Here is a 27,728-nt window from a genome sequence, read left to right as displayed (position 1 = left end):
AAGATCTAATACATGAGAAGACTTCCAATAAAAAAATTCTGGAAGACTTCACATTATGCGGGAAACCTAAATTTCTAAATTAATGACTAAGAGGAAAACATACACATTTTCTATCTTACTCTCAAATGACTACAACAAAGATGTAATTTTTCTCTTCCCTCTAACCTCTCTGTAATCTTTTTAAGTTTGAAAACACCAAACTTTATATCGATTTTTCATTTTTTCTTATGTCTTTACCAATTCATCTTGTTTTTGCAGATTTTTCATTACATAGTTCTCCACTCATGTAAATGTAGATCTATAAATTCTGGATATGTATTTTTGTGTGTGTTTATACTTTACATTCTAAAAAATTGTATATTCAACCTAATGTAAATGTTTTATTATGTAAGCATAAAAATATTTTGAAAAAGTTCTTTGTTTTGACGCCATTTGATGACCAAAAATATTTTGAAAAAGTTCTTTGTTTTATATTCCAAACTTTTATATTCAAAACATCACCACAAAAATGATCAACTCCTTAATGACCAAAAATCATGAGCTTTGATGTCTCTATGAAGTTTACAAAGTTTGGAATCAAAATCTTGTTTTTGGATGAATTTAGAGAGAAAGTAAAAGAGATGTAGTTTTGTGCATAAGAAATGAGATAGGAAGAGTAAAAATGATTTTTGATGCATTAAGAGTTTTAGATTAGTTGGTCATGGTGGTTGTGTATTAATGGCAATGAAAATATTGTAAACATTTGATGAGAAGATGAGCATGATAGAGAGTAAAACACTCATTTTCGAAGAAAAAAAAGTAATATCATTTTCGTAAATAAGTTAAACTTTTACGGTGAATGTGGTAAATGAAGGTTCAAAAAAGCATGTGCTAGTTTTATGTTTGACTTTAAATCTTAGATCTTATTTGAAAAGCACCATATTTTCTTTTCTTTAAAAAAAAATATATTTTTATACATAATATTAGAAGTTGTATTTTACACAATTTTTGGACTAATAACATCTAGTTGTATATTTTTGGTTAATATAGAATTCTAAATTTAATATAAATATATTAGTATAACTAAATTTATTAGCTCTGTTATTTTAGTAAATTATTCATATTTTGTTGTTTTTGATATATAAATGTTTTTATATGTATAAATGTTAAAGGGCCTTTCATAGGATAAAACACAATAGTCATAGAGAAGGGTTCACATTTGAACCATTAGATAAGGCAGCTTCTTGGCAGAGTAATTGAGAACGACATCAAGCCAGTAGAGGTACATAGAGTGAGAGTAGCGATTAGTTAACCTTAGTGAAAAGCGTCAAAGCGAAGGCCATGTAGATGACAAGTGATCGAAGGCAGATCATCTATTACAGTTAGAACTTCGTCAGTTAATCTATTACAGTTTTGAAGTATGTAATTTGTTCTGGTGTGATGATTGACTTAGGGTGGGTCTGTTGATAGATGTTATTTAAGGGGTGCTGAAGCTTCCTTGGATTTTTCCACTATGAAAACCCCCTTTTATGCATATCAAAGGACCCTTTACTATTTAGTGACAGTATTGACAAACTAAAGTTGTAAATGCAGGTGTAAATTAACAAGTAACTACTGCATCATCCACATGGTCATTACTTGTTTAGATTAAACAGTATTTTGAATATAAAAACCCTTTACATAGTTACCACATAAATCTCTTACAAAGCTTATACCCAGACAAGAGGCTCGAGAGTGCCAAAACAAAAAAAGCAGAGAAAGCCATTGAAGCTGAAACGATGGAATTACTTTGAAGTGTTTTGATCGCATCGCCGTTTGCATGTTGGATCCACGCAATTGTCACGGAAGAAGATGATACTAGTAGATAACATATAACCTAATTATTTTTTTACAACAAAAAACAAAAAAACAAAATTAGCCCAATTTTTTTAAATGTTTACTATTATTGATCAGTCTATATATATGATTTTTATTTGCAGTACTTTTATATATCCATATAGTTAACCAATAATAATGAAAATATGACCTGATCCAGAATGAAGCTGATGTAATCCGAGATAGACTCAGAGATTAGAACTCCTCTGTGAGTAATATCACAAACTCCTTTGAATGTTTGCAGAGATGTATAAACGAGTCCTGTCACTGCTACACCAAAACAATACCTACATATATTGTTTCTTTTATTACAACATTTTAATTACTTTGTAAGTTGACAAAAAAATTACAGTACTTTGTAAATTAGGCAAAATCAAAATCATTGTAAAAACAAACGTTCTTAATATTTTGTGTTTATTAGTAATGCCTGCAGTCATGAATTTTTGTAAGGTAAATAATTGTATGTCAAGAAAAAGGTAAATAATTGATTTCATACACTTATAGATACTTTGACCGAAAAAAATGTTTTACAGAAACCAAAATAGTGAATGAAATTGCCTGGTATACTCTTTAGCTTCTGCTTTTTAGTAGCACGTACTGAATGTGAAATAAGAATCAATAAACATTTTTTCTAAACATGCTTAACAATCAATAAAACATTTTTTTAAACAGGCCTAACAATCAATAAAACATGATCTAGTTTACAGATCAAAAAATCTACAAACTTAAATGGAAGTAAGCAACAAAACAACCCTTTGTCGAAAAAAAACGAACAAAAAATTAAATACAGTACTACATGTATATGAAAGAAATGCTACAAAATACTAGTAATAAAATTTGAAAATAAGATAAGGTTCTTACAATAGTTCAGGATATGAAGCGAAACTCGAGGAGCTCTGAGACCTATGTCTCTGCGAAGGCCGATGAACATTCACTGCCAGTGAAAGAGCAGAGACAAAACATAGAACCAAACTTATAAACCGGAGAACCAAACCAGTAACATGAACCGACGGTCGCCGGGAGCTGAACCTCGATGCTGGCGGCGTTACTGAGTATGCCAATGAAGACGGCGTCGGAACTGACGGGGCCTGGTGAGAGAATGGCGAAGCCGTCGCTGAACCCTCCGAGGATGGTCCGTAGGTGATCACCACGACGTGATCTTTGTGTTCTTTCATCAACTTTGAGTGTCACAAAAATAATTGAAGAGAAATTGAATAGTGTGTACGTTTTTTTCTTCCTTTAAAGCATATATTAAATATTGATGGGGTTTGTTGATAAGTTAAAGATTTACATGAAGTTTCAGCGAAAGTTTGTTATAACTCTCATACTTTTTCTTCTTCCATGATAAAATCTTATAATATGTATGGTTGTAATTAACTTGTATGACCAATATTTCTTATTATTTATATTTTCTCAGTGATGACTTGGTTTCTCTTGCAGAATAAAGTCTACCGAGAATTTAAACTATGGTTTACATTCAGTCAGACATCTAATACTTGTAAGAACGAAAGACTTTACAAATAGACAGTAGAAGAATATAGAATTGCGGTTGTTTCGGAGAAGTTGTTTATGGGTCTTGTTCAACGTTGTGTAGTAGCTTTCGCCGTTTCTAGAATAATATATTATTTCATTTGCTTCAAGTAGTGCTGTACTATATAAGCATATGAATCCGTTTGCAATTTGGATAATGTTGATTTGTGGTCTATAAAGTAGATACTAGATAATAGGAAGTTGGGAACATTTCAGAATATTTAATCGGATAATGGCCGATAAGGGTTAGATATGAGTGATTTGAGTATTCTAAACTATGTATTATCGAGTGAAAAACCCCCGAATCAAACCAAACTGATTCATCCGAACTCAAACTGACCCAAACTAAACCAAAGCATATATCTAAACTATTTGGTTAAAGATATTATCAATCCGAATAGTTTGGTTTATCTCGGTTTTTTAAACCGAACCAAACTAAAAACCCGATTTTTTTTAATTAGATGAAGCAAATATACTAATAATATTAAAATTAAAGACATTTAACTATTAAACACAAAACAACTAAATATAATTTTATACATTTTACTTCTAAATGAATATAGAAACATAACTAAAACTAATATAAAAGAATATGATCGAATCTCATACTATACTATTTATATCAGGTTTGAAGATAATAATATAATTTTATGAGATTAGATTTCTACATTTTTATTGTGATATTTGACTGTACTTTTAAATATAAAGTAAATAATGATTTAGAGTCAAATGATGATTTGTTTTATGCTTTTATAAATTATATGTTTGTAACTGAATTAGAACAAACTAAAAACCAACTCGATTTAACTAAACATATACAAACAAAACCAAATTAAACCAAACTGAATACAAACCAAACTAAAACAAAACCAAACAGAAAACTGAACAAAAACCGAGCTAAGACGAACACAAACAACAGTAATTTGGGTTGACTTTGGTTAAACATTTCTTAAACTCAAATAAATAAACTGATCAAACAAACCCAAACCGAACACGAAATTAAACTGAAATATTCATCCATACATTATCCTATGAATACAATGATCAACAAAAAAAACTATGTATTATCCTAAATATGTAACAAATGAACACGTAATTTAGGGACTTTTGAAGTAATGAATTAATGAACGGTTTGAACAAACAAAAAAAGCGGGCAATGTGATTTTCATTGTTGGGATCTCATTACTTGCATCACGAACTGATGTGAAATATTTACCTCAAGAGATTAAATTATCAATATCTAAAACAGTCTTTTTTGGGAATTCAGTGCTTGTGTTTCCAACGTCTTCAGAAGCACTTCCCTTAAATTTGTTTCATAGTTCTCCATACCTACTGAATTTTGTAGGTAACTATACATATTCAAGGTTTGAGATAAATATTTATCACCGACTGCTATCCTAGGTTGAAAAGCTTTACTCAGTACAACCTCTACCAAAATCTTTGCTTTCTCCATCATAAATGGACCCAACCAAGGTTTATGTGTTGCCATTGGAACACCCAAACTGTTGCTATATTACTGATTTTATAACATATTGGGTATAACGTTGCCGAAGCCGGAATTATTTTTTTATCTTTGGAATATTCAATGATGGTTCCGGAGGCCAAGTAGGAACAAACATCAAACAATCTTCAACATGCCAATTCCCTCTTTGAAAATCCATTTTCTAGATTATTTATCAGGGATGTGAAACAAATAAGAAGATTCACCAAATTTCTTATAAGTGATTATGCATTTTCTTCCCCATTAGTTTACTGAATTTTACATAAATTAGACCACGAGTGGAGGGGAGCACTTATGAAACTGGTTTAAAATATATTATTCTTTGATTCACTATCCCTTGTAACATAGCCTCGGGAGGAATTGTTACCGTTTATAGAAAATCAAGGATCCGACCAGACATTGATGTTATTCCCATCGCCTACTATCCAACAAATACCTTTCTTGAGGACTTCTCTACCAGCTAAGACACTTCAACAGACATGAGAAGAAGAGATTGGTACCTTTCTTCCCAGAAACCCGACTGAGTACAATATTTCCCAGCAGAGTTTGAGCCAACAAGGAAGGGTCTTTTACCAGTCTCCACACTATCTTCGCTAGCATCGCATCGTTACACTGTTCTCTCTCTAATTAAACACCAGAACACCTATGCTCTTCGGTTTTGTAAGGAGGGTCCAGGAGACCCAGAAAATCTTCTGAGCTTCCGGGGAAGCTTCCCACCAAAAGCGAGTCATGATGCTTTGGATTTGTTTGCATAAGGATATGGGGAGTTTGAAGAAAGACATTCTATAGGTGAGGAGAACTGTGAGAACCAATTTTAGAGAATCAGCTTTCCCGCACCTAAGAGAAACCTAGATGTCATACAATGGTATTCTAGCATTTGATCAGAACCTTCTTCAAATCTCATTGATTTCTTTGCATTTGATTGTTTTCGTTTCTTTAAATGAATCAGTTTGTCACGGTAGTTTGATTGTCAAATTCGTCACTGACCCATCTAAGATTTGAATCCCTCCTATAACAGATTTAACAAAATAATTTTTTTAATAATTATTATTTTAAATTGTAATAGACCTTCAATGATATGTAAACTTTTGTTAATGATATGTTACGTTTGACTAGAAGGATAAATTAATGTATGATTTTGTCTATTTTTATTAGTTCGTATATGAAATTTAACTGATCGGAACTGCAGTCTTTTGATGTATGAATCGACCAATTTTCCATAATATTTCCATGTAGGTCAACTAGTGTATCTGTTGAATTTCTTTTGTTGTGTAAATATAGTTTTAAAATATTTTTAAAACAACATTTTTCTATGATATCCATCTTTATGAAAAGGAGAGCATATTACACATTATCCGTTAATACAAACGAATTTAAGTGATAGGAAACAACTAATCCAAAAGACACTTGCGAACTCAAGAGATATATTACAGTATTGATAAATACAATACTATGAGCTTTTTATTGGACTCCTAATGAGTAATGGCGTCTTCGTTGTTCGTTTTAAGCAGTAACTCCCAACAGTTTCTTCAGGTCCTTCTGCAATTGTGGATTGACAAAATGAACAACGATCAGAGAAACTTTTGGGTATTTATAAATCAAGCAAGAGGTAGTGACTATATGTGAGGCATTTACCTCGATGCTGAGAGGAGAAGTGGTTGGAGCGTAGCGGTCAACTACATTTCCATCTTTGTCAACCAAGAACTTGGAGAAGTTCCACTTGATGCCGCTTCCAAAAAGCCCGCCTTTGCTTGATTTGAGAAACTTGTAGATTGGAGCAGCCTTGTCACCGTTCACATCAACCTGCGGATTACATAGTGTGAAGATAGAAATCCAGTCCAAGGAGAGAACTAACAATCGAAAATGAAAGAAACAACTATAAATGATTCGCTGAAAACAATAACCATACTATAGAAAAGACTGTAAGAGCTTGCGTAACTATGAAGAATCATGTCTGAATTATTTCGAGAGAGAAAAGTGATCTTTTTTTATCTTTTGTGTATTTACTGAGGCAAAGCAAAAGCAAGAAAATTGATAAAACTAATTAGTTATTCCAAATGAGATGGTTCTTGTACCAAACTAGGCAAGAAGAAAGAAAAAAGTGGTGGGGTACCTTGTCGAAAATAGGGTACTCAGCCTTGAAACGGGTACAAGCAAACTGAACAATCTCTTCATTAGAACCAGGTTCTTGATTCCCAAACTGGTTACAAGGGAATGCAAGGATCTCAAACCCTAAACCCACCATTATGACATTCAAAACACACACAATTGTCATTTATATATATATATGGTTCATTCATCGAAGAAACAAAAAAAAAAAAAAAAAAGATATACCATGATCTTTGTACTTGTGATAGAGCTGGGCAAGCTCAGTATAGTTGGAATTGGTCAAGCCACTGCACACGGAAAAGAATACAAGTAGTATTAGTTCTTATATATTGCCCAATGACATATATCCCAACAGATGTGGGATATATTAATAAGTACCAAAGAATCTTACCGAACCAGTAAACTCAATTAAGAAACTGAAACTAAATTTAAAAAAAAACAAAAAGAATCGAAAGATTACCACTGAGAAGCAACGTTGACAATCAAGAGAACCTTCCCCTTGTAACTACTTAGATCCACCTCATTTCCCTTCGCATCCTGCAACAAAAAATAATAGAAAGTATGTTTAATTCACGATTCGGATCTCAGATCCCATCATCAATACACAAAATCAGATTCAGAAAATCGAGCCGCAATTCGATTTTACAAAATTCAAATAATCCGTAAGAGAATCGAACCTTGACGGTGAAATCATGGACGGATGTAGCAGCCATCGGACCTCGAAACTTAAGCTAATGGAAGAGAAGGAATCCGATTATTGAGAGTCGAAAAGTGTTTTCGCAGAATGGAGACAGAGAAAATCGCTGATGATGATGATGATGATGAAGCTCGAAGAAGATGATCTCTTCTTGATGATTCTTATATAGCTAGCATATTATATCTTTTTCACATAAAAATTAGATATTTATTTAATTTGAGAGTCAAAAAATCATGATTTTGTTTGTTATTCAGCAGATTCTTTGTCCTTGTTCAGTGGTTGGAGGATGGGAGATACACGTGGAGGTTTCTACAGTACGCCACGTAGGAATCCGTTGATACCGATCTATGCGCTTACGTCATCGTCCGTTGTGCGGTCGTAAATATGAACGCTAACGAGATATATTTTTGGACCTTCAACGCCTTACGGAATATTATTGGTTGTTCACATTAGGCCGTCATATTTATCATCTAAAACATGTCAACATAGATATATAATGACAAATTCTAATTAAAATAATAATACTTTTTAATGCTGAATAATCTATTCAAAATAATTTAAAATCTTTCAGTTTGAAATAGTTTTTTTTTTTTTTTGTAACTTCAGTTTGAAATAGTTGTTTCAATAATATTTTATTACTTCTTAGATATTCATGTTGAAAACATTGTAAATAATGAAGTTTCTCTAATGATATAATTTTATCTATGTGTTTTAATATAGGCTTAATACTTTTATCTCTTATCCATAAAATTTTAAATACAAAAATTTAAACGTAGGTCCAGTTTAATTTATTTAAACTTATTAAAGGTATAATGGATCTATATTACTTTTTAATCTCATTGTATAAAAATGTAAGATCTATTGTGGTTTGGATTTGGTATCTACCTACAATTCGTAGACAAACACAAATTCTCAACCTCTTTACAATAATATAAACGTTTGACTATTTTATTTTTGATCAAAAAAAAAAGACTATTTTATTTTTCATTTTGTCTTCTAGTATAGAACAAAACTGGGAATATTGAACCCAATGATACCTTTTCTGATTGTAGCCAGCTGCATCTTTTGCACAAAGCCTGACCATTCCTTTTTGTAAATTTTCTTTATACTTAAAAATCTTGCTTTGATATTATATAAAAAAAATTCCTGTAATTTTGATTTATACAAAAAAACGGTTTTAAAATGGGAAATTTGGAAATAAGGAACAAAACAACTACGACTTTGTCCCCTTATAATTAAAACCAAAATCATTGTCCCTGTAAAATAAACAATAATGCAAATCCCGTTTAGTCCTTTATATTAATTTATAAAACATGAAAAAGTAATATAATCATCTGTGTCCAATAAAGGTCCATTATCAGTCATCACCACATAACGAACTTCTCTCTGATTGACGAACATCTTCTTCTCCGACAACGACCACCATCCCTCCGTCATGCCGGAGATCAACACGTTATTAGAATCGATCAATATCCACGACCTTCTCGCCGGACACTAACTCAACGATTCAACGACTCCACTATCATAAACCGTCTAGACTCTCACTCCCTCCGTATCAAGTCCAGTCCTACCTCGTCGGCCACCACTCCGAATTCTCCAACCTTATCTTGACCTGCCAAGAAGCCGTCTCCAGGATCCGTCTGATCTCCGACGACGTCTCCGATGCCGTGGAGCTGATTTCCGACCGTTTGGTTGATGTCGAGATTCGGAAATTGATCGATGAGATAATGGAGAAGACCAAGGAGGTGAAGCTGAAGAGGGAGTCGCTCGATCTGGTGAGTGTGATCGTGGGGATATGCTAGGCGTTGTGGGAAGCGAAGGTGGCTGCTGAGAGAGCTGAAGGGAGTGTTGAGGGTTGGTGAAGAGGAAGAAGGAGAGCCTGTGGCTTACGTTTTGCTTAGGAAAGAATGATCTCATTGCTTTGACGAGATGAGCCATTTGGGTATCATAAAAATCTAATCTTTCTTGTGAAACGAGAAGCAATGTGTTTAAAGTTGTAAGCTTTGTTTTCTTAGGAGGAAGTTTTGTTGTTGTTAGTCTTTCATCTTTTCTTTTGTTTGTCTATGTTTGTAGATGCAAGAGATGCTTGTGAAATTGTATGGAAAGTGCAGTGCGTTTTGAGATGGAGTCGTGTAAGCTAAGGATTAGTTATCAGAAGTGTTGGTGAGATTACTGGAATTGCTCTTACCACTGTTCTCGAGGCAAAAGTCATAGCAAATTCAAATACTTATATTTATGTATGAATCATTTAGGGGGATGTATTCAATTTAACATTTGATGTGATTTGATTTTTAATGGAGTTTTAGATGATTTTAATAAGTTGCAGAAATTTAGGTGGATTTTGTTAAACTACTCTAGAATATCACCTAAAACAATGGGATTTGAGTTTTAATTTTTTTAACTAAGAAACTCCACCCAAACACCCTAAAATCACCTCAAAACTTTAAAATCTCACAACTTAAAATATTTTCAATAACACTGGATTTCAGAGTACTTTACGAAATGTCAAGTTCAATAACAGTGGATTTTAAATGAGTTTTTAAAATTCATGTTTGAATAACAGTGGATTTGTCATTTTAATACAAATCACCTGAAACTCTCGGTTGAATACATCCCCCTTAATTTTTTACTGCTTTTGTTTTTTTCTAGGTCATTCGAATGTTAGACTATGGGCTTGTGAAAGCAGCTGACTCAATCTTCAAGCATGTTATTACTCCAGCTGAACTTATGCATCTACTTTTAACGCTGTAGAAGATTCTTGTAAACCTCATAGGATATAGCCGAAGCGACACTAAAGCTAGAACAGTCCTCAGATCATAAGGTAGCTATTTCTATGGTACAAATGAGATCTGCTCATTATCCCTCTCATGAATTCTGAACCTCTATTTTCTTGAAAGCAGACTGAAGATGTGGATGGAGATGCAATATATTAAGGAATTCTTAAGGTTGTTAAATTCATTTGCAGTTGACATTCTTGCTTTAAATCTTAATGGACAATTTTAACAAAGTACCATGTTTGGCCATGAGAAAATAGCCTTTGTTGATTCTGACCATGGATGTGGAATGTTTCATGAATATTCATCTTGTCATCTTTGCATCTTCTCCATATAGTTTTGTAGACAAACATAATATGACAAGAAAAAAATTCAAGACTCCTCAACTGATATCAACCCTCATGGATCTGATCCGTTGAACTAGTTTGTAATATTAATTTTCATTGTAAAAACAACTAATAAATGGTTTCGTGGTGTAGTTGGTTATCACGTCTGTCTAACACACTGAAGGTCTCCGGTTCGAACTCGGGCGAAGCCAATTTCTTTTTCTCTAATTTGTGAAATAATTTAATATAAAAAATATGTCTCTGCTAGAGATCGAACCCAGATCACTAGCGTGACAGGGGTGAATAATTACCACTCTTTGTTGGCAACGAAAAAGACTAAAATTTAGGGAACAAAATTAAAAAAAGGAAATAAAAAGATTTAATAGATTTAGAGAATATTTCGTGACAGTTATTTCCTAGATTTTCGGATTTTGTTTATAAATCCGGTAGAACTTACATTCTAAAATGGTAGAATAAAGATGAAGAGGTAGATAGGAAATACCGATATTGTAGATACAAGAGACATAAAACGAAAGTATATTCTGCCAAAGAAGATATAAGAACATTTGTTATCTTTTATGATCTACCAAAAATGCAGAACATAGAGGAAAATGTAGACTATGTATTCTGCTTTGGTAGGTTGTAATGTTTTTGGTGTAGTGCGCAATCTACTTTTGGTAGATTATTGTATTTTAGTTAGATTGTGTATTCTGAAACGTCGTAGATAGTAGATCTGATATACTAACACATTGAGCCTATTTTTGAATTTACCATTCCAAATCTTTTTTGAATCAAAAAATATTTTTCATATGTGCACATGATTTACTACTCCACTAGGATAAGACCCGCGCCTTGCACGGGATGAAATTGTTATTTTTATTATGTTTTGAAGAATAAAACAATAGTTTGGTTTCATTTATATTAGGAGTGTTCAATCCAGATATCGGGTTGCTTTCGGTTATGTTCGGTTTTTACTGTATTTCGGTTAGTAAAATATAACTACTATTCTAAATCCATATTTACTTCGGTTCGATTTGGCTTATATACCGTCGGTTTTCAGTTTATTCGGTTTTATACCAAGAAATAATTATTTAATTTGAGATCCTATTATATATTATACGAATTTTAGAGTCATGTTGTCAAAAAGTCATTTATTAAAAAATATTATATATTTAAATAAAATAATAAAAAACAAAAAAATGCTTCTATCATCTAATAAAATAATCAAATCTAGAATTAATATCAAAGCTCTAAATTTTGAAAATAAAAATAAAAGACAAAACTGAAGCATGAAATAAAAGCTTTTATATTCTTCCAAATTTAGTGTTCATCAAATTAATATGTTTTCGATTGAACACAGTTCTGTTTGTTTAAAGATAAAAAAAAGTTGTAAAGAATTTCAACTAATTGTTGATCAAATTTATAATCTTTACTTCAATTTAGTTATTGTTAAAATAAATCAAAAATATCGAAAAAGAAAGACTAAGAAAATAAGAAGCCTCAGTTGCAGTAAATTGTTACTTACTTATAATTCAAGTGATTCAAGTGATTTACAAATTATAATTATGATTCAACTCATATAACAAATAGATATTCATGCGTCGTTATAAATATATACATATTTACATGTTTCAGTTTAATCGGTTATAAATCAAACCATATCCAAATCCTACGGTTTTTATAAAATTACATCCATTTGGTTACGACGGTATATACCAAAACAAAACCATATTATCTATTTCTGTTCGGTTCGATACTCTTCGGTTTAGCATATTGAACAGCCCTAATTTGAATATTAGTTGGTTTTGGATTGTTTTTATCATATATTAGTATCCTATCGTAGAATTGGATTTTAAATTCATATTTTCGGAACTTTACATGTGAATTTTATATTATAAATAAAACATAAAATACATAGTTTGAACACATTTATGTAGAGTGTGAAAAATTTATTAGAGTGTGAATGTTCATTCTTAAATAATTGTGAGACTGCCACATTCCATTATAGTGTGAATAAATTTCTTAAAATGTTTCTCCTTTAATATATATATACAATGAGACCTCTATAAATTAATAATTTTGGGACTACACCAAAATTATAAATTTTTATTAATTTATAGAGATTATTAATTTATCGATATACTAATTGAACCAAAAACTCAATTTGGGATTATAAATTATATTAATTTATATAAATTTTTAGAGTATATTAATTTATTGATTATTAATTTAATGATGTTATACTGTATATAGAAGATATGTTGGGCTGAACATTTTTAATTGTAATTGTGTACTGAAATCTATTTTGAATTTATGATGAGTCTAATCAATTTGGGCTTAAATTTTTTATCACCATGTTTATATCTAAAAAAACTGTAATATGGTCAATAAGTCATTTTTATTATAAAAACATGTTTTACAATTTTTAATATTTAACTTTCACATCATTGAGAAATTTTAATGATTTTAGAACCATCATCTTATTATTTCCAAAATTAAATTACTTTGACTTTAGTCTTCCACATAGTTTTGAAAGCTTTCAACTGAACGAATAAAATTGATGCACTCAATATATATATTATATATATATATATATATATATATATATATATATATATATATATATATTATTTAATTTGAATATTTATAAAATAAAATTCATGTTAATACAATTTTATAATTATTTGTATCTTATTATAACAAAACAAATTAAGCTATTGATCACAAAATTTTCAAAGTGATATATTCAAATTTCTAATAATTTATAAACGTTTTGAATAATTCATAAATAACATATAAGAAAAAATCTAAATGTTTTTATTATATAGTTAATGTGATTTTTAATATCTTTCAATAATATAAAATAAAATAAAAACTAAGATACAAAAATTGCTATCAAATATTCACTATTCATAATAATTAATTTTCATATATACGTTAATTATATTAGGTAATTTCATAGCTTTTATTTAAGGAAAGTGCGAGATTCTTTTTGTACATTATTTATCAATTCGATAGTTAGTTTAATAAAAAAGTAATATAAGTTAAGATGGACCAATTTACTTTTCTAAGAATAATATATTTTATATATTATATTTTATATAGTTATTTATTAAATGAAACTTAACAATCATACGGTTCTATGATCATTTATATCGTTTTATAACAAAATATTTAAATCATTGATAACAAAATCTTTAATGTGAAAAAATTAATAAGTTTATAATTTATAAATGTTCTTGAAAACTCATTGAAAGTTTTGAAATAAAATATTTATGTAATCTTATATGGTATATAGTTTAATCTATATATTTATTTGTTTTATTATTAAATGATACTTTTTACTCATATGGTTTTAAAACCATGTGTATCTTTTTATAATAAAAGTGTTAAACCATTGATCATTAATTTTTAACATAATAGTTTAATAGTTTTAGTCATTTATTGTCATTTTTTTTAAATTTAAAATATAACATATACGAAAATCTAAATTTTAATTTTATAGCTAATTCGATTGTTTATTTTATTTTAATAATATAAAATTAAACAAAAAATGATGGAGGAGATATAAATTGTTATCAAATATATATATTATTAGATATATTAATTGTCATATATATTAGTCATTTATGGTAATTTCGTAGTTTTATTTAAGGAAAGAAAAGAAAATAGTAATTACATCTAGCGGAACAATCATAAATGCTTCTATCGTAAATATCATATCATATCATATAATTTGACCAAAGAATGTATCTAGCGACATATAAAAATCGAATGTATCTAGCGACATATAAAAATCGAATGTGGGTTTAAAATCATGTGTATCTTTTTATAATAAAAATGTTAAACCATTGATCATTAATTTTTAACATAATAATTTTAATAGTTTTAGTCATTTATTGTCATTTTTAAAAATTCAAAATATAACATATACGAAAAATCTAAATTTTAATTTTATAGCTAATTCGATTATTTAATTTATTTTAATTATATAAAATGAAACAAAAAATGATGGAGGAGATATAAATTGTTATCAAATCTTTATTATTAGAACATTAATTGTCATATATATATATATATTAGTCATTATGGTAATTCCGTAGATTTTATTTAAGGAAATAAAATAAAAATAGTAATTATATCTAGCGGAACAATCATAAATGCTTCTATTATAAATATCACTAGATCATGACCCGCGCGCCTGCGCGGATTTATCTTTTGATTCACATATTTTATATACATGTTGTATATTATTTAAGATTTATAATATAAAAAAGTTAGAATAATCCGGAACCAAAAAAATTGACCCGGACAAAAAAATCAAATACCTACTTAGATCCAAATGTTGAAAATTCGAAGAATTCATACCTGAAATGAACAGATTTATACCCGACCCAGTGAGCTAAATTTCAAACATAATATCTTTTGTTATATTTTTAATTCATTTTTTGGGTTGGTGAGATTTACTATTTATTCGGAAGATTTTTGGCTAACTTAATAGTATATATTCGTAGGTTTCTTTTTTTCTGAACAGGAAAAAAATATTTGGGTCTTGATTAAATTTATCTTATATAACAAATTGCTGCTACAAATAATTTTTATAAAAACTAATTTTTAAAAGTAATATCATCTATATTATTAAAGTTGTAGTACAAAATGGAGATGTTTGGATACAAGGATAGGATTATTAAAAAGAATTAAAGTGTTTGTAAACATGGATTGTAGTCTTTTAAAAAAAAAAATTTGTTTGGAAACAAAAATAGTAGTATTAAGCAAAAAAAGTAATGGGCTTAAGTTATTAAGTTCATTATAAAAAATGTTGTCAATATATATAACAAAAATATAATACAAAGCCCAATTTGAAATACCAACTCAAATTATAGTTTTTATATTTCATATTAAGTTTTAAAAATATAATATATGTAATTATCTATATAATGGTACGTATAAAATATTATTAATTATATGATTACTTATATGATGGTACATATAAAATACGATTAATTATATGATAAAAATATACAATATATAATAATGACTAAGGATGGGTTTTCGGGTACCTATACGGGTTTGGTTCTGATCGGTTTTCAAGGTCAAAGATTTCAACCCTATTAGGATGTTTCTAAATTTTTGTTTGAGTTTGATTCGGATCTTTGCAGGTTTAGTTCGGGTTTGGATAACAATTTAAATTATTTTAAAGTTTTAAATCACTATATATTTTAAATTTCTCAAAATATTTAAATAAAATAATATAATACCTATAAATTTAAATAACATATGTCAGAATACCTAAGCTTAACATAACAATTGGGTTGATTTAAAATTATGAATACAAAATCAATAATTATTTTAAGTATTTTTGGTGATTTGAATATACATTAACTATTTCAGATATTTATTTTTGACTATCTATATATATTTTTAAGTATTTTAAACCAATTTAAAAGTATCATTTTGATGTTTTATATACCTTAAATCTAAAAATAATTAATATATATAAGTATATAAATCTATTTATATAAATTCAGGTATCCGAATCCTTCGGTTCGGATTAGATTCGGTTCTTTAGATAATAAAATTTTGAATAATTTGAATATTTAATCAATTTATGTTCGGGTTTGGTACTATATTTTCGGTCGGTATCGGTTATGTTCTTTGCCAAATCCTAATAATTACATAAAAAACAAATATCATCATATTTTCAGTCGGTATCGGCTATGCATCCGCGCACCTAGATCAAAGTCTATAATCATTTATTTTAACAACAAGCTAAATAAATATGTTGATTGGAAAGAGAATAAAACAAAGCCAGAGAAATACATAGTTTACGAGAGACATTTTATTTGTCGAATTTATTATAAAAATGTTTTACTAAAATAAATATATTCAATAATTACAAAAAAAAAATATTTCATAAAAGTGAAGAATAATACCCGCGCTTTCGAAGCGCGGGTCAAAATCTAGTTTTTGTTATAAATTAGTATATCATGGTTTATTGGTTCAAAGTATAGAGTTAATCGTTTTCATAGTATTGCTAATATTGATAGATGCAAGTTAATGAATACGGATAATATATTGTATTATTAGTAATATGTCGTATAGTATTATATGTTAGTAGATGTATTATTAATAATCTATCTTATAGTATAATATGCTAGTGGATGTATCTAGCTTATAATAAAATATATGCAATATAAGGAAACATGCGTAGTGGATATAATAATAAGGTAAGAAGTGAAAAACTATGGTAATGGATGATATTAATTATTTATAGAAAGGCATGTCTAATAATAAGTAGATTAATATATCATTAGTTACATAAGATCCAACTTAAAAAACTACCTAGAAGAAGTTGTAATGTTTCTGTTTTAATAATATAGATATCATCATATCATATAGTTTGACCAACGAATATATCTAGCAACATATAAAAATTGAATGTGGACCTACTTATTTTTCAACTGAATGTAATTGACTATCTAATTGAGTGACACCTAAGCATTGGAGTCTTTTTTAATTATTACAAAATTGAGGTTACAATTTTTCAAATGTTTCTCAATTAATATATAGGGGATGTTTTATATTTTTCTTAATTTTTTTGCATTGTAAATTAATTGATATGAATTTTTATAACCTTGAAGGATAGTGAAAGTCAAAAAACTACAAAATTTGATTTTATTCTAAGGGGACAATAGCATAGTTGTTTTGTTCTTTATTTCCAAATTTCCCTTTTAAAATTGAACTGTGCAGAGTGCACATGGCTTAAATATGCTTTGGGTCGGACCTGATTGTGGCTATTGTGGAAAGGAAACACACGCTTGTGCCATACACAAGTCTGCATCACTGCATGATCAAACCAAAATAATATTCATAAATAAAAAAGTTTTGATAATATGTTTTTTTTTGATAAAGGAAATTTCAAAAAGAAAACATATTATCAAAACTTTTTTATTTATGAATATTATTTTGGTTTGATCATGCAGACTTGTAATTATGAAAATTCGTCGTTTTAGACGTTTCTGTTACATTTAAGTCATTCGCTTGTAACAATAAGCTCAAATCCACATGTTTATAAAATTAACAAACATTGTATTTCAATAAAAAAAACTTAGTAAATTATCGTCCAGCAATAACATAAATTACATCAAACAAATTCAAGAGAATTAAAGCATACTGTCTGTTCGAGCAGGTAAACGGCGGAAGAAGTTAACCGGAACAGAAGGAAGACGGTGCCGGAACCTTGGATGCCTCATCATGTAGAAACCAGCCAACGCAACAACAATCTGAATCGGTGTTATGAAGAAAACCATGGCCGCAAGAAAGCAAAATATAACATATATAGCTGTCGCACGTGGATCTCTCCAGCTTAAAAGTGCTTGAAAACGCTCTCCTTGCGTTGCAAGATCTCCAATCACGGTCTGAATCCTCCCCGCAACACTTCTAAGACGGTCGTACCTTAACCGCACCAAGTCGGGGTTTCTGGTGGTCGGGAACGTATCAAACTCTTCATCGAGCTCGTCTGCATGAACCGCTTCGGCCTGAGAGATTTTCGTGTTCATGTGCGGTGGATAACGCGGCCTGAACCGGTAGTTCCAGAGTCCTATCAGAAACATGTAGAGAAACACTGTCGGGAGGATCAGTTCCGGGAGACAAACAAGCATGAGGAACAGAACATGAACTAGAACGGTCGTGATAGGGTTTCGCCACGAGCAAATGTCGGAGAACCATTTCCCGACAGCTATAACGCCGGAGAAAACAGTCATCATTCGGAAGAAGTTAGCTTTGCTCTTACGCATACTCCACAAATGTGAATCCGTGTCCGACATGAACTCAATGATCTCTTTCCTCAAGGGAGGCTCTGCTCTGCCTAGCCGGGCCGCCACTATGTTGACCGCTTGGTGCCTGAGCATTTCTTGCTGCATAACCGAGAAGGGCCTAACATAATGCATTTTAGGCAAAAGCGGTTTAGAGTATTGATAAAGCATGTTTGCGAACGAGACGCATGTGAACCTCACGGCCATATGCAACTCGCCCATCTTCTTCACCCCAGTAGGGTGAAGAACGAGGAGTGGATAAGAATGTGTGTAGATCCGACCAGCCTCTAATGTAGACAACCTGATACGGATCTTCCCAATCTTCACATCTCTGTTTCCCTTTTCACTCAGCTGTCCGTTATCGAATACGCCAACGGTTAGAACCGTGGCTGGATCAAATACCTCCCAAGTGTACTGCTCATTATACTTGGGACACAAGTTATCCACCATTGTTCTTGTTCTAACCCACTTTTGACCGTATTTTGCAACACAGAAAGTATCAGAAGTTCCTCTGCCTTCTCTGGTTTTCATTGGGTGGAGTCCAACAGCATTTAAGATCCCGAGCTCGAGAACTCCGATCGGTTGTCTCCAAAGTGGTCTTGCGGATGGGCGTAGATCGCTGCTGTAATGTGTAGACTCGTCCAAAACATGGTATCCTCCTTCAAGACAAACTCGGAGATGAATCCTCATTGAGAATTTCTCTCTCTTGAGCTGATCAACATCTACAATAACTGGTCTCTCCAGATTATACCTATGAAAACACATTTCAACAAAATCATATAAATTTGACCTTCCTTAGAGTCTAATCGCATTATTAGAAACATTATATTACCAGCGCGAGTGTATCATATGGTCATCAGCCCGCTTCTCTACAGTGTTCAAAGGAATGTAAGTACGACCTAGTATCTCGTCCTTTCCTGGAGCCACCCGGTCCTCGACGGTGAGAACCAAATGGTCTTCGAAGGGCTCCGCGACAACAAATAAAAAGTCTTCATTCCATACCGCACCAAGGGTTCGAGCTTGGCATGGTCTTGTCTTCATGACTTGGTTTCCTAGCTGCGCTTTGACATAAACATCCGGGAACCTATGTTTCTCTGTTGGAACCAAGTCTTGCGCTTCGACCACATTCACACGCACGTACCATAGACGAGGCGCATGATAGACCTACACATAACCAAAAAAATAATCAAATTAGCTTCAGGTTCAATAAAACCACCGTGTATCTATTTTAATTTCAAATTCATTGTTTAACAAAAAAAATGCTACTTGTAAAAATAGAAGAATAAAAAATATAAGACTTTGATGAGTTGGAATCCCATTCCAACTCAGGATTCTTGTGGTTCTAGAACAATTTGACATGACGAGGAAGAAACTGGTAAAAACAGAACAAACAGAGCGTAAAATGGTATTGTCTTCAGTAAATGTTTTTAATACGAATTTTAACATATCTGTTTACCTTTACATGATGTTTCAAATTTTTTTTTTTACCTTTACATGCTAAAACATATCAACGTGAACAGAGAAAAAGAAAAATGTTGAGTTAATTGTACCTTTGAACGTAAAACCGCTGAGATAGCTGGAGTACAATCAACAGGCATTGCAGCATCTGAATGCCAAGCATCCGAGAAAGCTTCATCTGCTTGTGTACCGATCCAAACAGCAAGCATTAGTTCACCTTTGATTTTCTCTCCTTTCTTGTCCTCTAATCTATACCATTGTGGAGCAAGAGGGCTGTCTGGAGGCACCCGTAGAGGGATATCGTTTATGTCAAACCGAACAAAGCCGACATAGTCGTCTTTCAAAAGATCTTTGTCCTTAACCACCACTTCCAACACCGAGGCTTGCATTCGCTCTTTAGCAAATGCAAACACTTGGTTCCATTCTGGTTGCTGACTCTTCTCATAATGTCTTGTGATTCCTTTGTAATTCCCTACTTTCACCTAAGAAACAAAAAATTCTAAGAAAACAATTATTGAGTTTAACTAATTGTTTTTAAGAAATTACTTAGTTAATTATATAGATATTAGGACTTGATAAAACTGTATTAGACAAGTAGAAGGTATTTATACCGTATTACAAGTAGGGTAAACTATGTAAGTTATGTATTTACATATAGATCCTTTAGTCTAATCTATTTCCTTAACACGCCCCCACAAGATGGTGGAACCTTGGTGACACCAATCTTGTCTCTTAAGCTTTGAAATTGCGTCCTCGGCAGTGGTTTGGTGAAGCCATCTGCGAGCTGATCATGAGTGGAGACATGAGAAACTCGTAGAGCTAGCGACTGAATCAGACTCCGAACAAAATGATAATCAAGTGCTATGTGTTTCATCCGTGAATGAAACACCGGATTAGCACATAGGTAGGTGGCACCAATATTATCGCAGTAAACGGTTGGTGCGCGAGGTAGAGGAACGCCAAGCTCAGTGAGCAACGAACAGATCCATCGTATCTCTGCAGCAGTGTTGGCGACCGCTCGGTACTCAGCCTCAGTAGAAGATCTTGCTACACCTTTTTGTTTCTTGGACGTCCATGAGAGAGGTTGAGTCCCTAGATAGACAATATAGCCATTGGTAGAGACATAATCGTCACTGTCACCAGCCCAGTCGGCGTCACTAAAGGCATGTAGCAGCGGAGCAGCCTGTTTGCGAAGAAGAATGCCATGGCTAAGTGTTCCGGATAGATAACGCAAGACTCGTTTCACAGCATTCCAATGATCCAGTGTAGGTTTATGCATGAACTGAGACAAGCGATTAACAGCATATGAGACGTCGGGTCGAGTAAGAGCCAGATACTGTAGGCTCCCGACGACACTTCTATACTCAGTTGGATCACTAAGCGGAGGACCAGAGTTTAACGTGAGCTTCGGAGACGACGCGAGGGGAGTGGCCACTGGTTTGGCGTGAAGCATATTGGTCTTGTGGAGAAGATCAGTGACATATTTCCGTTGCATCAAGTGTAAGCCTTGTGGCGTACGCAATGCCTCGATGCCAAGAAAATAGCTTAGGTGTCCCATGTCCTTGATCGAGAACTTGGCAGCAAGAGCAGTAATAACCTGTTGGACAAGATCAGTGCTTGTGCCGGTTACAAGGATGTCATCCACATACACCAAGAGATACACAAATTTGCCCTCATGTCGCAAGATGAATAGAGAAGTATCAGCAAGAGAATTTCGAAACCCAACAGCAAGAAGAAAGTTTTTGAGCTCGGAGTACCAAGCGCGAGGAGCCTGCTTAAGACCATATATTGCTTTCCGTAGCCGACAGACATGATTCGGACGATCTTTGTCAGTGAAACCAGGTGGTTGACACATGAACACCTCTTCTTGGAGATGACCTTGAAGAAAGGCAGTATTCACATCAATTTGTCTTATTGGCCAGTCAGCACTAACCGCAAGACCCAATACCAGCCGGATAGTAGTTGATTTAATCACTGGGCTGAAGGTATCGTTGTAGTCGATTCCAGCTTGCTGATGAAACCCTTTTGCAACGATTCGTGCTTTGTAACGATCAATACTCCCATCTGGATTATATTTGATGGTAAACACCCATCTGCAGCCTACCACATTCATCGCTTTAGTAGCTTCCTCAAGATCCCAGGTATGGTTTTCATTGGTGGAGTTGAACTCATTAGCCATTGCCTTTCGCCAGCGTTCATGTTTGATGGCTTGCTGCCAGGTAGATGGAATCCAATGAGGATCGGAGTGAAGAGCGACACTGAGATTGTACTTGGACGTTGGTTTCTTAATGTTGTTCCTGGATCGAGTAGTCATCGAGTGTCGCGGCAGAGGATTGTCAACAGCCTGAGTAGACGTTGGAGCAGAGGTAACAACAGGTTCAGGAGCATGAGTCTCGGTCTGCGGTAAAGAAGCAGTGCTCGGAGCTGACACATCTTGAGGCACCGGTGCAGGAGGAGAACCTGTTGCAGGAGCCGGCGAGACTGGTGATAGAGGCGCAGGTGGTGAAGTTTCACACGCGGGAGCCTGATTGTTCACTGTCGTTTGAGGAGAGCGTATGAGTGTTGGTACTGGGATAGCGGAGTAAGGTTCAGAAGAAACAGAGGAGGGCTCGGGGATTGGTACAGGTTTCTGTTTCGGTTTAGTGAGGGTGGTGTAGGGAAACTCTGTTTCGTTAAAGCGAACGTGTCGTGAGACGTAGACACGGCCAGAAACAGGTTCAAGACAAAGATAACCACTCTGAGTGAGAGAGTATCCAATGAACACACAAGGCAGAGAGCGAAGTTCAAGCTTATTTGGAGCGTAGGGTCGTAACCAGGGATAACACAAACAGCCAAAGGTGCGGAGTTTATGATAGTTAGGAGATGTTTGAAACAGCTTTTGAAACGGGGATTGGTTTTGGATAACTGGAGTGGGCATTCGGTTAATGAGAAAAACTGCGGTTGCAAAGGCTTGAGGCCAAAAGGTTAAGGGTAGGTTTGCGGAGGAGAGGAGTGAGAGGCCGGTTTCAACGATGTGACGGTGTTTCCTTTCGGATAGACCATTAAGCTCAGGAGTATGAGGTGGAGTTGTGAGATGGCTGATGCCATGAGTCGCAAGAAATGATCTCAAGGCAATAAATTCGCCCCCATTATCAGAGTAGAGGGTTTGAATTTTAGTTTGAAATCTGTTTTCGACAAGAGGTTTGAAGGAAGAAAAGATTTCTTTGACTTGAGATTTGGCTGTTAAAGGATAGAGCCAGGTATAACGAGTGAAGTGATCAACTAATACAAGGTAGTATTTGTAGTTTTGAGAAGAGAGGATTGGTGATTGCCACACATCACTGAAAATGTATTGAAGGGGTTGGGTTGATCGAATAGTGCTAGCATGAAAAGGAAGCTTGTGTGTTTTATTAAGTAAGCACTCATTGCAAGGAGAAGTACTTGAAGAGTTTGAAAAACAAGGTAAAGAAAATTGAGCAACAACAGATTTCAGAATAGAAAAAGAAGGGTGGCCAAGTCGTCTATGCCATTGGTTTAGGGTAGCTTTGGTATCTGGGTAAGAGGCAAGGTTTGCAGTGGGGTTCAGAGACGACCAGGGCCACTCATACAGCTCATTCCTCGTGCGACCTTGAAGTAACCGGACCCCCGTGTTGAGATCCTTCACCTGAAAATGAGCAGGAAAGAATTCCACAGATACACGATTAGCATTGCAAAGCCGATAAACAGATACGAGATGCTTATGAACATTCGGAACACATAAAATGTTGTTAAGTGCAAGCGACTTAGTAGGCGTATGCAAAAGTGTAGAACCAGTGTGAGTTATAGCAAGACCTGAGCCGTCAGCGATAGCAACCTCATCACCACCGTTGTACGGTTGGTGTAAAGATAGGTTACTTAGGTCAGACGTCATATGGTGCGTAGCACCGCTGTCAAGGATCCACTGATTCGGGTGGTAGGTGTTGGCCTGAGCAACGTTCGCGCGGGGTTGCCATGGAGTCTGGACCGGTGCTGGTTGAGAGAAGGAGGCACCGTGGGGAGCAAGCTGAGCGCACCTACGAGCGCTGTGTCCGAAAACACCACAAAGTTGGCATTTGCCTTGGTAGCCACCGCGACCTGCACTCTGCTGCGGGAACTGTTGCTGCTGCTGCCATGGTTGATTGCCACGATAGCCACCGCGTTTTGAGGTCTGGTTGCGATTGCTTGTGTTGCTGTTTTGACCGGAGGCGCCACGATGGTTTGTATAGTTGGCAGTAACCGGTACTGGCGATGGAGCTTGCTTCAAGAGTTGAAGCTTTGTCTCATGGTTAATGAGTTTCTCATGAAGCTCAGTCATCGATGGTGGAGTATCACGAGCAGCAACCTGATCAGCAATGATCTTGTAGTCCTCAGGCAAGCCTTCCAACAACTGTTCGATTTGATCCTCAAGATCAGTAGCTTTCCCAAGTAAAGCAAGTTGATCAAATCTAGTTGAGAGACCTTGATAGTACTCATCAATAGATTTAGTACCCTTGGTCCAATACTTCAGTTGTTGTCGCAGTTGATTGATGTGGCCCCTTGTAGGCTTCGCATACGTCGAAGACAGAGTGGTCCAAATCTCGACGGAGGTGGTGGTCGTCGAGAGCAGAGGCTGCAGCGGAGTGGTGATAGCGCCCAGAAGAGCAGAGTAGATGAGACGATCTTGTCTCTTCCACAAGGTGTAGGACGGGTTAACGGTGGTCTCATCATCAGTGGTGATCGTCACGGGTGGGATTTCCATCGAGCCGTCAATATATCCGACCAGATCGTATCCTTCGAGAAGAGCGTGAACCTGTCGGCTCCACATGAGAAAATTGGAAGCAGTAAGCTTTGTGACATTCGTCATGTTAATGTTGAGCAGTGTGGTGGTGCTGGAAACATTGATAGTTTCAGACATGGATGCTGGGGAAGACATGGATCCAGACATCGTAGAAGAAGAAACAGAGAGTGGCGTAGAAAATAAAAAAAGAGGGATGGCGGCTTAGGTTAATTAACCCGCTCTGATACCATATAGATATTAGGACTTGATAAAACTGTATTAGACAAGTAGAAGGTATTTATACCGTATTACAAGTAGGGTAAACTATGTAAGTTATGTATTTACATATAGATCCTTTAGTCTAATCTATTTCCTTAACAAATTACCTCGACGAAAGGATCAACACTTCCTGTTATATCCATTATAGGAAGCTCACGAGCTTTGACGACGCGGACATAGAGGAAATACATTCTCTCGACAAGATCATAAGTACTCCGTGCTGTCTTGTCTTTGTGTATTACACGTCCACCAACGACTCTTCCACCACCAAGATTCGGGCTTGTTTCCTTCAACGCAAAATCCGCAGGCTGAGCCGAAGCAATTGAATGTGCATGGATTAGCTTTGAAGGTGGTGCTGGTTCGGGTCTCATCTCGTCTGCTTGATGCTTAGGAACGTAATGCTGATGATGCTCGTTGTGATTATCCGGTTCAGCGGCGGAAGAAGAAGGTTGACTAGGTCCTTGTGGATGTTGATGCTGTTGATGTTCTTGAGCGTTGTTTGGGAGATTGTAAAAGACATGACGTCTATCAGATCTATGTTCTACTCTCATTGCTGAAACTGTCATAAAAGAATATTTCCAAGTAAAAAAGCCATTGTTGTTCTAAACATTGATAGTATCATAACACGTAGAAGTCAGTATATATAACTCAAACAGGACAAATCCTTAAGTTTTGAACTTATAGATAATGCAAATGGTTGACACCTTAGAGAAGAAAAATTAAGGGTAACGCAGAGGTTGCGGCTGGCGATTAAGTTTTAAATGTTATTAAGCATTTTGTATGGATGATACAATGTTTGAAAATTATTGTGTTTAGAGGATATTTGTGACAAATTAACTATGATATATTAAACTACCAATATTAACATATTATAATATTATAAAAATATCAAAACATGTTATTACGATAAAATATAATATTTATTAATATGATATAATTAATAATAATACTATGTTTATTTAATTAATTTTTAAATTTAAAATTTAAGTTAAAACTTTTATAAGAATATTTTGGTTCATTTATATATTATATATTATATATCCTATATATTATTTTTTAAAAATTATAGTGAATATTCTTAGTGTAATTTTTTTATAAAATAAACTATGATACTATTTGTGAATTTAAACTAAAATATACAATGTATATATATTTTATTTATAATATTTTTATTTTAAATTTGTAAAATGTTTTTATATTTATCCGCAACATCAAATGCTAACAACAACCGTTTGATTTTAAGGTTCAAAACGGTCTCAAACGATTCGTAAAATTGTTATAAAATGACAATAACCGTAAAAGTTGCGTTTTCACGTGGTACTGGGAAAAGAAGTCAGCTAAAATTGACTATTCGTTTGGACTTAGCTAACAACCATTGTTTCAATTATCTGTATGATCGAATTAACCGGATTAAAATCAAACAAAACCAAAATTTATTATATATAGTTAACTGGATCTAAATCAAACAAAAACAACAATCTGGTATAACTGGACTGAACTAAATAAACCTAACAAATATGTAAATTATAAATAGATCTGATTTTGTTAACTAATACTATAAGTTCAATTTTTGTAATCAAAGAACAAAACTAAAACGAGCCGAGATTTGCTAAACCATATCAATTTTGCTAGGTTTAAACTCGGTTTAAAAATCCAAAATAAGCTAAGATATTCAAAGTAAACAATTATTATAGCTATGTTCAAAAATAATATATAAACCATAAAGCTGAGGTTAATACGTACTTGTTGGTTGTGCCGGATCTAGGTTATCTGGATGAGTGGTTGCAGCAGCAGAGGATTTCAAAGATGCTTCATCGGTTATGTAAACTTTCAAACCAAGCTCGCCTCTCACACGAGAGAAAATCCCACGTTTCTCCATGGGAAAGTGAAGAACAACAGCATCAGAATGAGGAACAAAAGAGGTCCCTGGGAGAGATACCTTGCCAAGGAAGGAGCGTCCATTAGTAGGTCTGTTGTGGCTATAAGCTTGAGCTTCAAGAGTGAGATAGTGCAGTCGAGATGGATCTGAGATGTTGAAGAAAAAACTCTCGTTCCAAACCGGGTTTAGGTCTCGATCTTTTATCGTTGTTCGGTGCTTCTGACCGTCGAAGTATAGTTCAACGAAAGCGTTTGCGGTTCCTTGACCGTCTTTTGGGAAGAGATTGTGTGCTCCGATCACGTCTACCCCGAGTTTTAGATTGCTCATCATCATGAGATCTCCGATCTTACTTTGTTGGATTTGATGATTACTTATGAAAACTATTGTTACTCTGCGTAAGAATCAAATGATATGAACACAGACTTAAAAAAGAAGTAACCATTTATAACTTCAGTTCGATAAAGGGTCTGGAAACTATATATAACATTATAATATTATATGCACATGCATTCGGTATATGCATGTATAGGTTGTCGAGAAGTTAAAGTTGTTATGGAAAAACCAACTTAGATTTTAGGGAATGGTGGACAGTGTTTCTTGGAATTTTCTTAAATGTTTCTTATCTAGAACAAAAATCAGAACCGACTTTACTGTATACTTATAATATATAACTAGATCTTGACCCGCGCTTTGGAAGCGCGGAATATTTTACGATGAAAAATTTCATTAATAACTTAACAAATATTTTGGTAAT

At 33.6% G+C, this 27,728-nt stretch overlaps 3 protein-coding genes, 1 long non-coding RNA gene and 1 other non-coding gene across 6 annotated transcripts; 2 read left to right on the top strand and 3 right to left on the bottom strand.

Annotated features, from left to right (window-relative positions):
* Positions 1-1,607: 1,607 nt before the first annotated feature.
* Positions 1,608-3,219, bottom strand: LOC108825987 (CASP-like protein 4A4). 2 transcript variants are annotated; one of them, XM_018599347.2, is made up of 3 exons: positions 2,716-3,219; positions 2,006-2,156; positions 1,608-1,855 (listed from the first exon to the last, which is right to left on the bottom strand). In XM_018599347.2, the coding sequence occupies exons 1-3, from the start codon at positions 3,027-3,029 to the stop codon at positions 1,664-1,666; spliced, it is 657 nt and encodes a 218-aa protein (XP_018454849.2). In that variant the 5' UTR covers positions 3,030-3,219; the 3' UTR covers positions 1,608-1,663. The 2 variants fall into 2 exon arrangements, with proteins under 2 accessions (XP_018454849.2, XP_018454850.2); XM_018599348.2 differs by having other exon boundaries at positions 2,006-2,141; positions 2,716-3,209.
* A 2,957-nt stretch (positions 3,220-6,176) lies between these two features.
* LOC108834001 (probable phospholipid hydroperoxide glutathione peroxidase 6, mitochondrial) lies at positions 6,177-7,899 on the bottom strand. Its single transcript, XM_018607370.2, has 6 exons — positions 7,672-7,899; positions 7,455-7,531; positions 7,220-7,281; positions 6,999-7,117; positions 6,521-6,688; positions 6,177-6,424 (listed from the first exon to the last, which is right to left on the bottom strand). Exons 1-6 carry the CDS (start codon positions 7,705-7,707, stop codon positions 6,389-6,391), a joined length of 498 nt encoding a protein of 165 aa, XP_018462872.1. The 5' UTR covers positions 7,708-7,899; the 3' UTR covers positions 6,177-6,388.
* Positions 7,900-8,939: 1,040 nt separating this feature from the next.
* LOC108834004 (uncharacterized) lies at positions 8,940-10,938 on the top strand. Its single transcript, XR_008938716.1, has 3 exons — positions 8,940-9,854; positions 10,341-10,512; positions 10,592-10,938. It is a non-coding gene; the product is annotated as an uncharacterized LOC108834004 (long non-coding RNA).
* Positions 10,930-11,003, top strand: TRNAV-AAC (transfer RNA valine (anticodon AAC)). Its single transcript has one exon. It is a non-coding gene; the product is annotated as a tRNA-Val (tRNA).
* Positions 11,004-17,826: 6,823 nt separating this feature from the next.
* Positions 17,827-27,462, bottom strand: LOC108826331 (multiple C2 domain and transmembrane region protein 5). The gene is made up of 5 exons (XM_018599718.2): positions 26,839-27,462; positions 25,203-25,654; positions 20,156-20,545; positions 19,438-19,769; positions 17,827-19,356 (listed from the first exon to the last, which is right to left on the bottom strand). The coding sequence occupies exons 1-5, from the start codon at positions 27,305-27,307 to the stop codon at positions 17,955-17,957; spliced, it is 3,045 nt and encodes a 1,014-aa protein (XP_018455220.1). The 5' UTR covers positions 27,308-27,462; the 3' UTR covers positions 17,827-17,954.
* Positions 27,463-27,728: the final 266 nt, after the last annotated feature.

The sequence above is a fragment of the Raphanus sativus genome, chromosome 9, assembly GCF_000801105.2.
Source record: "Raphanus sativus cultivar WK10039 chromosome 9, ASM80110v3, whole genome shotgun sequence".
Lineage (NCBI taxonomy): Eukaryota > Viridiplantae > Streptophyta > Magnoliopsida > Brassicales > Brassicaceae > Raphanus > Raphanus sativus.
Note: the sequence above shows the minus strand (reverse complement) of the source record. Positions and strands in the feature narration are given on the sequence as shown.

Coding starts and splice junctions, on each gene's coding strand:
- LOC108825987 (XM_018599347.2), bottom strand. CDS start 3,029: ATGAAAGAACACAAAGATCACGTCGTGGTGATCACCTACGGACCATCC. Junction 2,157..2,715: donor GCTTCATATCCTGAACTATT/GTAAGAACCTTA, acceptor TTGTAATAAAAG/AAACAATATATGTAGGTATT. Junction 1,856..2,005: donor TCAGCTTCATTCTGGATCAG/GTCATATTTTCA, acceptor AAAAATAATTAG/GTTATATGTTATCTACTAGT.
- LOC108826331 (XM_018599718.2), bottom strand. CDS start 27,307: ATGATGATGAGCAATCTAAAACTCGGGGTAGACGTGATCGGAGCACAC. Junction 25,655..26,838: donor AGATCCGGCACAACCAACAA/GTACGTATTAAC, acceptor CTTTTATGACAG/TTTCAGCAATGAGAGTAGAA. Junction 19,770..20,155: donor CAGCGGTTTTACGTTCAAAG/GTACAATTAACT, acceptor GGTTATGTGTAG/GTCTATCATGCGCCTCGTCT.
- LOC108834001 (XM_018607370.2), bottom strand. CDS start 7,707: ATGGCTGCTACATCCGTCCATGATTTCACCGTCAAG. Junction 6,689..6,998: donor AGTACCCTATTTTCGACAAG/GTACCCCACCAC, acceptor TGTAATCCGCAG/GTTGATGTGAACGGTGACAA. Junction 6,425..6,520: donor CTTCTCCTCTCAGCATCGAG/GTAAATGCCTCA, acceptor CCACAATTGCAG/AAGGACCTGAAGAAACTGTT.